Below are 12,156 nucleotides of genomic sequence, written 5' to 3'. Positions count from 1 at the left end.
ACAAAATATGGATATTGGCTTCAGAATTTTGCATTGTGGTAACTATAGTTTTTCTTCTTCAAATGCACATGCTTTAGCTCCATTCCAAGCTAAAATCATCTCTAGTGTGGAACTATTACAGTGTCAAGTTTAAGGGGCTTCTTTTGTATAGACAGAAATGACGTTAACATAAACAATATTTAAAGGGCAAGTCAACCCACAAACAAAATCATGCAAAGTGTTAAATGTCTACCCTTAAGGTTGATAAAAACGTAAACACGGGTTTAGCATCACACAGGGTTCGTATGGTGGCTTGAAATCCTTGAAAATGCTTGAATTTTATTGTTGTCTTTTTAAAGATCGAAAAGTGCTTGGATTTTTGGTGAAGTGCTTGTAAATGTTTTAAATTATTGCCATGTTTCTCATCAAGCCTGCCTAAAGACGCCGACACTGCTCTCTGGTGGCTTTGCTTTGCTGTTGCATTTTTCTTCCTTTGTGATAAACTGTAGTTGGCATTAGTTTGTACGGCATTGTCCTATGAAGTGTCATTGCGCCTTACGGATTGTGCGCAGGAGGGCAGTTGCATGCTACTACAGGCCAATATGAAATGTGTATTAGTGCAAGGATTACATATCAATTATGGAAATGTTTATGGGGTATGCAAAAAAGGAAGGTAGTGTGTCCTAATGATAAATTGTAATGGGAAAAATCCTGCAATTTAAGCCATGTTTATTCGTACAAAGGGCTATACATACTACAGACTATGACACCTTCCTCTGATCTAAAACCTACATGAGGGCAAGGAAAAACTGAAAACCTCAGCATGGGAACTTTAGGAATCCTGCTGCTCATTAGGTAATCCCTCTTCCAGTCGGACCAGGGTGCAATTGATGTTGCAAGGGCATCAACAAACAAACAATACACAGACATGCGTTTCAAGCCTAGATTTAAACACTTCCACTGAGGTTGCAGATCGAATCTCAGAAGGCAGAGCATTCCACAACACCGAGGCCAGAATGGAGAATGCTCTCGAACCTGTAGGTTTCTTCTTTGCTCTAGGTATCACTAGTTGACCAGCGAAGGCTCCGGACCAGAAAATAGGGGAAACTAAATCTGAAAGATATGAAGAACTGAAAATATAAGCTAAACGATTTTACTCAACAACTACATGGGGATAGATTTGTCTCTAAACTAAATATATTTTCGATTTACACAAGATGAAAAGAAAAATCATATGTCTTGATAAATGCACATGAAGGATTAAAAATAGCACACCGGATTCTTTCTTTAAATAGTACTTGAGAAATTGGAAAATTGGCTCTGAAAGTCTATAAGAAGTTCTTCAATTTGGCTATAAAAAAGGTGTACACACACCCTCAAGAGAAATTATGTAGGGCAGCAACTACATTAGGGCAACCATCAACCATTTTGAAAATCAAACTTGCTTCTCAAATAAATTATTTGATGCACTGAGCAGCCTTTAAATATTACCCACTGGCCGAAGTTTGCTGTTCTACACTGAAAACTGCTGTCCCTTTCATATTGCCTAACCAGACCACTGCATGGTCAACTTCATAAAGAAGGACCTTCTCGGCTCACTGAGGGAATTCCGAAACCGCTTCGTGAACCCCATCCAGAACGGCCAGTGTGCTGATTCCACGCCCAAGGACGTTCGAATCATGAAAAGACGTGCGCACGTCCTCCACGCAATGCTGAGTAGATGCGTGCAAGTAAGAACTATTCACTGGTACTATCAACTTTATTCCAGTAATCACCGATTCTTTTTGTCTCTGAAGAGGAAGGATTACTCTGAGCTGACTGAGTTTCTGCCTCCCAAGTTTGAGTATGTGGTGTCAGTCCGTGTATCTCCACTTCAAGCGAAGTTGTACAGATACTACCTGGAGCACGTCAGTGGTGAGTACATCAAATATTAGAAATAAATACTCAAATGGTAGTGGACCCCCAAGTTTCAGCATCCTTATTACCTATAAATTTTGTTTATAATTATATTTAAATTTTGGTTAATATTCATGTATCTTCCTCAGGTTTGGCCAAAGGTATGGGCGCCACAAATTTGAAGATCGGCGCTAACCTGTTTAAGGATTTTCAAGTCCTCAGTCGAGTTTGGACTCATCCTTGGTCCCTTCAACTCAGCCATAAGGCCAGAGAAAAAAAGCTCAATGTAAGAAAACATAATGTGCAATACTGTCAGCCTTTTTTCCATTCGTGGTTATGGATAAGACTGTTATTTTTGGTTACAGGTACAAAACAAAACAATCAGAAAAAGTGGCACTCCACTCCTAGCAAGGTAATGTTAACTTAATCCATCAGGGATGTTCAGTAAAGCTTTTATTCAACCCTTTTATATATACAAATATGTTTTTGTTTTTTCACGTTTTCATTCTCGTACACTCCTAACCAGAGAATCTGCAACAAAAACAAAAAAAATCCAACAAGCATACTTCTAAAGAGGGTTTTAATTCCATAATTTTCATATCTTGTCAAATAAAGAAAGCAATACAGTATATACAATTTGTTTTACTGTCAGGATAAATTAAAATAATCCTTGAAATGAAAATAAAAACGTTTTTTTCTTGTTGTAAATTAATCCTACCCTTGTATTAGATTAAGTAATAAAGTTTTTCTTGTTTTACTATATTTTCACAATTTAAATATAAATTTTATAATTTCATCATATTTCAAAATCATGTTTTGCAACGAACATAAGAATACTAAAAAATCAGGGTTTTATTTTACATAAGTAATTATAAATCTTGTAATATAATAAATACGTTTTGTTTAAATAAATAAAAAGAATCTTTACAATGAAAACATGTTTTTTTTCTCATTTCATAGTTAATCCACCTATATTTTTTAGTTAAATAAGTTGAAATAGATAATAAAAATTATATACAAAATAAGCATCTGTCTGTTGGACGAGCTAATATTATTATAATTAGAATTGTCCTTTTTGTCATCAATAATAACGTATAGAACATTGTTTACTACAAAATTAGATGCGTCACTCCAGGAAAAACACGTAATAAAGACTTAAGAGAAAAATAAGATCAAAAGAATGTCCAATAAAAAAACATATTTACAAGATAGTGCTTGGAGATTGACCCAAGTTGTAAGTGCACCATTACAATAGCCCCCCCCCAAAAAATAGTGCAATAACACTAAGCAGCAATAAAATTCTAAAAGTTGAAACATAAGATTTAAAAACTTGTTTTTATATGCATAGGCTTGCTGTTTATAAGGGCTGTGATTCACGATAAACATTTGGCTTTTTATAGCACACCAGGCAACAGCTCCACCTCCAATCCGACTGCAGCCACTGCAGACGATGTTTCCGATGCAGCATCGAAAGGTACCGGCCAGTGATTTCTGAGTCGAAAGCCCAGACGATCGACTCATGTCATCCGTTTCTGCACGTGTTCCCTTTCAGGGCCGTGGTGGTTCAAAAGTATGGTGTCTGAATACGATTCCAAAATCCTGGAGCACTCGGGCAAGTTGGTGATTCTATTTGAGATTCTGAAGATGGCCGAGGACTTGAACGAAAAAGTGTATGTTTGTCGCCTTTCCTTCCACCTCAGTACGTTCCCTCGACGAAACAACATCATAGTTTTTCTATTTACTTTCTCAGACTGGTGTTCAGCCAATTTCTGGTCTCCTTAGACCTGATTGAAAGTTTCCTGGCAGATTCTCACCGGAGAAGAGCAGACTCGCCCAATGGTATAATTTTATTGGTACCTTGACTTTAAGGTTGTAGCTTAGAATGAAGCGTAAGTGTGTGCGTTTGAAGAAAACACTATGGAAGGATACCACTTGGCAATATTTCAGCAGTGTCATTTTTGCATGAAGTTAACGCAATGCAGTTTGTTTGATTTTTCTTTTTAGGTTACTCTAGAAATGTGTGGGGTTTTATGTGAGCATAATTGACTGAGTGGCGAGTAATTACATATTGTAATCCCTTTTTTATTGCGGTTGCTGGGGACCAGAAACCTCTGCGATATGCGATAATCCGTAGTAGTCCCACCGCCTATTTTTAACATGTTCTCTGCCAGCCCCCGCCCGAGCAATGGTCGACCAGAGATAATGGATCGCGGCTGGCCGAATGCTGTTGATTTTTAACTGTAAAGAACGGAAAAAGGCTGCCGGACATGACACAAATTTCCCTCTTGGCCCCCACTCTTAACAATAGTTGACTGGGGATAATGGATCGTGGCCAAAACAGTGCAGTTCTTTTTAGGCGAGCCACAATAGCACACTCCAGAGGCCCAAACCAGAAAGAAAATCGTACTACTGGCCCCTGCTCTCTGCAGCGGTCGACTGGGAATAACAGAATGGTCACAACTCTGCAGGAAATAACGGCACGCCTCCTGACAAAATTGCCTGCTGCCGTTCCGGCTCTCAGCAATATGGCATCGGGCATAATGGATTACGGCTGCTCGAGCGCAGTGTATTTTAGACAGAAATGGCGGCAGAAAAAAAAGCTGTCATGCTTGACAAAAGTGCACTGATCCCGGCTCGCAGCATTAAACAATTGGGGATAATGGATCACTTCAGTGGCCCGAAATGCGCTCTGCACACATGCATCCTGTAACAGGCAGCAAGGCATGAATTTTTGTGAAATATTTTTCACATTTTTAAATGAACTTTTAACATGAGGCCGTAAGGTAGGAAGGGATGGCAGTATTTAAGTTTAAATACCATTGAAAATTTGCACTAAATACCACTCTTGTTCTCACCTAGTGGGAACATGGATTAAGAACAAGGATTATTACCGTCTGGATGGGTCCACCACTGCTGCTTTACGGACCAAGTGGGCCAGTTGTTTTAATAACTACACTAATACACGGTAAGGCTCACCTATTTAATTATTTGTGTTTACCAGGTCAATAAATGACACAGTGCAGTGGTTCTCATAGGTTTTTGTGACGCCTTGGAGGGTGGACAGTCTCGGGGGGGGGGACGGGGGCATGCCTCTACTGAAGAAAATGTTGTACATCTTTTGAAAGGGTGCATTTTTGGAGCAAAATCAAGAAGATGGGTAGATGATGAATGTATACCGTTGGAAACTATTGAATCCTAAATACACTGGTTATGAGAGAGAATTACACACTTATAAAGCATGGTAAATATGATAAAGAATTAATGCAAAAACAAAAAAAATCTGCTAGTTTTAGTCTAAATCAGGGTTCTCCAACATTTTTCAAGCTGAGGGGTATATTTTGTCACTAATCAGCGCAAAGGGCACCTACTTTGATATATATTTTTAAAACAACTTATGTAATTACTATGTTTTTACTATTTTATTACCAGGCTATCTATTGAAAGTAGAGTTAAATGGACTCAGTAGACTCCTGAAATTATATTTTACTAGAAAATCACAATGACCCAGCACTGGTGCGCTATGTTCAAAACAGGACCGCAGGCACCTCAGCTGCCCCTAGGGGGCACCACGTTGGAGACCACTGGTCTAAATAGTGTTGTTCCGATGCCAATGCTTTACTATTACAAGTCACCAATATGAGTTATAATTTTAAGAAATCTTATACTCGCATTGGTGATTTTGTAAATGACAGTATTAAAAATTGGTACTGCTACGACAGGATGCCAGGCCTTCTTCAAAGCTATACAATTTACAAGAGGTTATTGTAATGTGGTGGGAATTCCGTTTCTTATGCAGTGGTTAGTGTGTGTGCGGCACAGTTCTGAGGTCATGAGATCCAACCTCCTGTGTGGAGTTTGCATGTTCTCCCCGTGCCTGGGTTTCCTCCGGGCACTCCGGTTTCCTTCCACATGTGCCCTGCGATTGACTGGCAACCAGTTGAGGGTGTCCCCTGCCCACTGCCTGAAGACAGCTGGGATGGGCTCCAGCACCCCCGCGACCCTACTGAGGATAAGCGGTGCAGATAATGGATGGATGGATTATTGTACTTTTTATTAATACAAGTTCAAGAGACTCTGGCGGGACCGTGGCAACCCTGGCAGCCTGCCAGGATATTCTTATTGAACGGGAAACTCTGCGGTGACATCTAACAAATCACGAAACTAACTCCCAGTTTGGTTCTCTTCCCTCAGCGGTCGTCTTTTTCTCATCTCAACGAAGGCCGGCTCGCTGGGCATCAATCTGGTGGCCGCCAACAGAGTGATCATCTTTGACGCCTCGTGGAACCCTTCCCATGACATCCAAAGCATTTACAGAGTGTACCGCTTCGGACAAACCAAGAAAGTCTTTGTTTATCGCTTCCTGGCGCAGGTGAGGGGAACTGTGATGGGATCCTTATCGGGTTGATGTTTATCGGACAGAGGATGGCAAAAGAAATCAGTTTGGGACTGGTTTTTTGTCACTTTGGCTGACAAGACTTTTTGGCTGGCCCTGGTATCGGGGGGTCCTTTGGTTGAGCCAGGTCTTTCATGATGATTGAAATACAACAGTCACAAGTGAAGTGGTTTCCCACGAGTTGTAGCTCCAGGTCATCCGTTTTATATTCAGATTCAGATTTACTTTATTGTCATTCGTGTACACGTGTATACAGAACGAAATGTCGATACATCTGACCCGCACAGTTTCTTTGAACGTCAGCCGTGAAAGATAAGATTAACCATGTCTTCGTCAGAATTTTAGCGCAGCAGTTCGTCATCTCGCGGTTCGATGCCACTTCCAGTTGTTAAATGGTCCAGTTTATTGTCCAGAGAGCAAACGTTGGAGAGGAAAATGGATGGGAGAGGCGTTTTGCAGGGTTTAGCCTTTAGCCTAGCTGTTAGCCCGGCCCGACAACCTCGCTTCCTCGTCCGGCAGTCACGCCGCTGTCTTGCCACTCTGCTTCGCTGCTTTGTAGGCCGCTGGGTCTTGTTGACATAGCAGTCCGTGGCTAATAAACCCTCCCGAGTGGTCGTAGCACCGAGCGCTTGATGTCTGGATGATCGCATATCCAGCAAAAAAAACTGCGATCGTATCTTAATCTGCAGTTCGAGCCGACTTTGTGCGCCATCAAAACGGAGTCAAAGACTGGGTCTTATGGCCGACGTGTAAAAAACTGTAGCGAGCCGATGTAGCCGCAGCCGAACAGGGGCGCCGCCATATCAGTGTGTAATGGTAAATGGACTGCATTCATACACTTACGCATTCACACATATGAGAATAATGGACTAAATCATAGATACTAGATTTGAATCATTAATTCATTTTCTGCATAATGTTACATTATTGTCATGTTTGTTTGCATAGCCCTTTATCACAAGGAGTCTCAAAGCCAGATGCTCTCAATTATCTGCAGGACTGATTTCTTATTTTATTTTTCTGTTTTAAGTCTTTCATCCCGCGGTGCCTAAATCGAATCTCGATGTAAAATAAATGTTTGCTTTATTCGTATCCACGTCAAGACTGTTATCCCTCGTTAAACAATAAATGGAGAACACAATATGCAAAAATTTGTAAAACACCCATGTGCTCTGCTGCTCTTTGCTCACAGCAATCCTAATGGAGATAATGGATCGCGAGTGCGCAGGTGCAGTTCATTTTAGGCAGAAAAAAGTAATGGATCTGGCAATGGTGAAATACAGTCTCAGCATGGGCGGTTTATGAGAGTTGTTGCGCAGCCTAACCGCGGTAGGCTGGCCCTTAAGCCCTGCTATCGCTTTCTCTCATGACGCCGCCTCAGTCTCTTCCCGGATCCGATAACAATCCACGGAGCACTTGGTGGTGATCAGCAATTTTGGCACTCTTCTGAATTTTTTTTCAATGTAAACGTCACCATGCTTTGTGCTTTGTTTTGGGTGGACACACTAACTTGTCGGTCAGCCAGGCTGTTTGACCGCCAGCATACACCAGCCTATCACAGTTGTGCATACAGATACACGCCCACACAACATTGTAGCATTTGCTCTGTGTTGTCTGCTGCAGAAAACAATGCATGATGAAAATCTTCAAAGTATCAAAACCGCGAAAAAGTAAACTGTGATACAGCGACGGATTGGTTAGATGGTTGCTTGGATTCCTTAACTGTGTCTTGGTGGCGCCTATCCCTCTCCAGGCCAAAATATGTTTCCACCCGGTCTTGAACTGGAGACTTTCATAAATATCTGCATAAATATATTTTTTTACTTCTGTTTCCTTATCGTGTAGACCAGGGGTAGGGAACCTATGGCTCGGGAGCCATATGTGGCTCTTTTCATAAGTACATATATGGCTCTGAAATAAAACCTAACTATTGCACATCTCTCTGTGGCGTTCAAAAGTCAAGTGATTTCATCCCGATTTTGGTCCATATAAAGCCGAAGCAACTTCATGCAGAAGTTCGATGAGAAACCATTTAAACTGATAAATAAAAACGCTGGCAAATGACTTTGATTGGGTGAGCAGTACAGGTGGGCGGATCCCTGCACACAGGGCAAGGCACTTCCTTCTCTCTCTCTCGCTCAGTGCAGTCTACACCCAAAGTGAATATGGCGATATGCTTATCGTTTGCAGTCATTTGTGACATTTTTACAAAAGAACTTTGCATGCACATTGTTTTGAAACCGTTATGAAGGACAAATTTCATGAAAAAAAATGTGCTGAAGAATGAGCTTTTGTCTAGAGAGCGTGTTTGGCAGTTTTTTTTTCAATTTTGTCTGAAAATATAGGATGTGGCTCTCTCAATTTCTTTTGAAAACATTTTTTGCTTTTATGGCTCTTTGGGTCAAAAAGGTTCCTGACCCCTGGTGTAGACACTTGATCTTTTGATGCCTGCTATATTGCGGAAACTACCGTAAATTCCGGACTATTGAGCGCACCTGATTATAAGCCGCACCCACCACATTTTAAGAGGAAAACCGATTTTGTACATACACAAGCCGCACCTGTATATAAGCCACATGCGCCCACATTTAAACATGTAACACAAACACAAAATTAAGCCAAACCCGACTTCAAGTCCCGCGATTGAAACTAAATTGGTTTGAACAATTTTATTGACACTATTAACAGCAAAAAAACAATGTGAGGTTTGAACAATTTTTCTCGACAATCTTAACAGCAATTAAGTATATTCACAATTTCGTTATACCTGACAATATGACGTTTTAATAATTTTTTCGACATTTTTAACAGCAATTAAACACACAATTTCATGTCCTTCATTAAAGTCCACAGTCCAAAAATCACAGCCGGCAAATTGAACGGAAAATGATAGCGGTACTTAAGGTTTGATGCAGACCTGCAGAGTCCGGGTCCCGTTGAAAGTAATCCAAGGAAAAAAGTGTATATTTCCAAAGGTAAGGGTGGGTAAAATATATCAGATGAACACATTTCCTCGCGCAACTCCTTTTTCTTTAACCAACTTTTTACCCCCTCTTCTTTCCTCGTCTGTCCCTCACCTTTAGCGGTCCCCACTTAAACTCGGCACCCCGCGTTTGTTCCGCCCCTCATTTTTCGTTCATCCGTGCAAAACATATCAGAATAAGTGTCTAAAATAAATACATTACAAATATATACAGTTGCAAATACATATTATACATGGGTTACACATATTTACAAAGAAAGACGGTACACCGAGAGAGTTTTCAAAGCTTTAATAATAATGATATAGCTTTGACAGGGCAGGTAATGGTAGCAACACTCGAGCGCCGCTAGCGGCCGTTAGAAAAATGACATAAATTGGCCGCATCACTGAATAAGCCGCAGGGTTGAAAGTTAGGGAAAAAAGTAGCGGCTTATAGTCCGGAATTTACGGTACACATATATTATATTAAAAAATGGCGAATGTGTTTGTTTCCCCCTCATTCAGGGCACCATGGAAGAGAAGATCTACGACCGGCAGGTGACGAAACAGTCTTTATCCTACCGAGTGGTGGATCAGCAGCAGATCGAGAGACACTTCACGATGTCGGAGCTCGCCGAACTTTACACCTTTGAGCCGGACATGCTGGACAAGCCTCATTCCATGAAAAACAAGCGCAAGACTTCCGAGTTGCCAAAGGTAGACCTGAAGGGTCATTGTGTGCGCAAAGGACACTGGGTAATAGCTGCGCTGTTTTGTTAGGATCATGTCCTGGCGATGCTTCTGGAAAAGTGCAAGGACCAAATAGTCAGCTACCATGAGCACGAGTCTTTGCTGGACCATAAACAAGAAGAGGAGCTCACTGAGGCGGAGCGCCAAGACGCTTGGGCCGAGTATCAGGCAGAGGTAATGAGTCGGTATTACAGGGGTCCAGGAACATATGGCTCTTTTCATGAATACCGTATACAGAGATCCCTCAATTTTCTCTGTTTTATCAGTGATCAAATTCTTTAAAGCCCGGCGACAAAGGAGCAGGGGAGGTATTGCATACTCTCCGGGTAGGTTTAAGTCAAGTCAAGTCAAGTCATTTTTATTTGTATAGCCCTAAATCACGAAGAGTCTCAAAGGGCTTCACAGATTGTTACACTATATTACACAAACTATTTTCAACCGACAAGAGGAGTAGGTTATTCGTATGCAATGGAGTAGAAGTGAGTTTTAAGTTTAGGGTCCGAGGGCCCCCAATCAGTGGTCCCTCTAAGCTGCGCATTGCGCACTGCTCGCACATTCTCAGCGCATAAGAAAATCTAGCCAGCGCACAAAAATGAGGGCTCAAAATGACTAATTAAGAAGCGACTTAAGTCAAAGTTACAGTGCATGAAGGTAAAAATACAAGGGTTCCTCTGATGTTGTGTCCTAAATGCGGTATTTTGAAGTCGAGTCGAAGTAGAACGAAGTTGAGTAAAGTTAGTAGAGTTTGTCGGGGAACCGGCTTCTTCGGCTCGGCTCACTAAAAGTTGCCGGCTCTTTTGGGTCTTACACGGCTCTTTGGGTCGTTTTTGCTTCTTTAATCCCAACATGACCAAATATTATGTAAAATGATGCACAAAATGACTTAAAGGAAGGGGTGAATAGAACAAAAAAGAAAAAAATACCAAAATGAAAAAGGAGTGAAAAGCTGAGAAAAAAAGAAACAAAAGGAAGAGAAAAAAGAAGGAAACATTTAGAAAAAAGACAGAAAAAAAGAAAAAGAAATGTTGGAAAAAAAGTAAATAGAGAACAAAAAGAAAAAAGTAACAGCTCGGAAAAAATATTTTTTTAAAGGAATTTTTAAAAAGGTAGAAAAAAACACGGAAAAAGGAAGAAAAAGTTTGTTGCATTCAAATAATTTCCAATGATATCAAGTGAATGTTGTTGCCAACATTGTACTTCCACTAAAAAATGTGATTAAGTACAGTTCTGTATCTTACTAAATAAGCCCCCCAAAATGTTAATATTATGCAACAAAATTTATCAGGAAATAAAGAGAAATGGATATCTTGTGAAAGAATTGTAAGAACAAACGATGTTTGTAGGCCTTACAACCTTTGCAATAGTACATGAATCAATTCATTCAAAAGAGAAAAATAATTTTGCATTGCCGGAAACTCAGCAAAATGTAACTTGATGTCAAGTTTTGGACATGTTTGATCATGACTTAGTTGCCACACTTGGGATAGCCGTTGCTCACTGTTGTTTCAAGCGTTGCTCACCGACTTTGTGTGAACGCTCAGACCCCTGGAAAATTACAGGGAACATTGATGGTAACAGAGATATTGTGAAAATGGGCTCTTAAATTCCTCAAAAAGTGCATGATTTTGGTGCGTAAACCAGTTGAATAACATTGTGTCTTTTTCCTAGTCTCACACAGGAGTTCCTCTGGTGAAAATCAGGCTGGACACCTTGAATTTGAGGACCAACGAGGAGCTTATGGTGAATACGCAGCATCTTCTGACCGGCTCCATTTTTTTTCTCCCTTTGACCGTTATCACCTTTTCGCAGGCATTGCTGAACAAAACCAGAGCAAGATTAGCATCCGCCTTCCAAGCCGTGCAGGTCATGGTGAATTTTCCACTGGAGGTGTACGTGGGGCATGTGGTAAGTTCACGGTTGATTTCTTCTATCGTAAACGAAATCTGGGGAATGAAAATAATATAGTAGACCTCAGGATACAACATTACCGTAAATTCCGGACTATAGAGCGCACCTGATTATAAGCCGCACCCACCACATTTTAAGAGGAAAACCGATTTTGTACATACACAAGCCGCACCTGTATATAAGCCGCATGCGCCCACATTTAAACATGTAACACAAAATGAACCCAAACCCGACTTCAAGTCCCGCCATTGAAACTAAATGTCCTTCA

The 12,156-nt window shown here is 40.8% G+C and overlaps 1 protein-coding gene across 3 annotated transcripts in view; it reads left to right on the top strand.

Moving 5' to 3' along the window:
- LOC148348987 (chromatin remodeler ATRX-like) overlaps window positions 1-12,156 on the top strand; it is a 41,393-nt gene that overhangs the window by 23,335 nt on the left and 5,902 nt on the right. For all 3 annotated transcript variants that reach the window (XR_015847454.1, XM_088321801.1, XM_088321800.1), the window contains exons 21-33: window positions 1,534-1,709; window positions 1,776-1,893; window positions 2,025-2,161; window positions 2,241-2,287; window positions 3,276-3,349; window positions 3,428-3,545; window positions 3,626-3,714; window positions 4,735-4,840; window positions 6,067-6,244; window positions 9,756-9,947; window positions 10,011-10,154; window positions 11,649-11,720; window positions 11,790-11,885. Coding sequence is in view for 2 of the 3 variants with exons in the window: in XM_088321801.1 (XP_088177927.1) it covers window positions 1,534-1,709; window positions 1,776-1,893; window positions 2,025-2,161; window positions 2,241-2,287; window positions 3,276-3,349; window positions 3,428-3,545; window positions 3,626-3,714; window positions 4,735-4,840; window positions 6,067-6,244; window positions 9,756-9,947; window positions 10,011-10,154; window positions 11,649-11,720; window positions 11,790-11,885 (1,547 nt within the window). In the remaining variant the exon portion in view is untranslated. The remainder of the gene's footprint in view (window positions 1-1,533; window positions 1,710-1,775; window positions 1,894-2,024; window positions 2,162-2,240; window positions 2,288-3,275; window positions 3,350-3,427; window positions 3,546-3,625; window positions 3,715-4,734; window positions 4,841-6,066; window positions 6,245-9,755; window positions 9,948-10,010; window positions 10,155-11,648; window positions 11,721-11,789; window positions 11,886-12,156) is intronic.

Source organism: Urocampus carinirostris, chromosome 17 (assembly GCF_059441175.1).
Source record: "Urocampus carinirostris isolate Australia breed hairy pipefish chromosome 17, RoL_Ucar_1.0, whole genome shotgun sequence".
NCBI classification, from domain to species: domain Eukaryota; kingdom Metazoa; phylum Chordata; class Actinopteri; order Syngnathiformes; family Syngnathidae; genus Urocampus; species Urocampus carinirostris.
The sequence above is the reverse complement of the archived record's forward strand: the minus strand, read 5'-3'. Positions and strand labels throughout refer to the sequence as shown.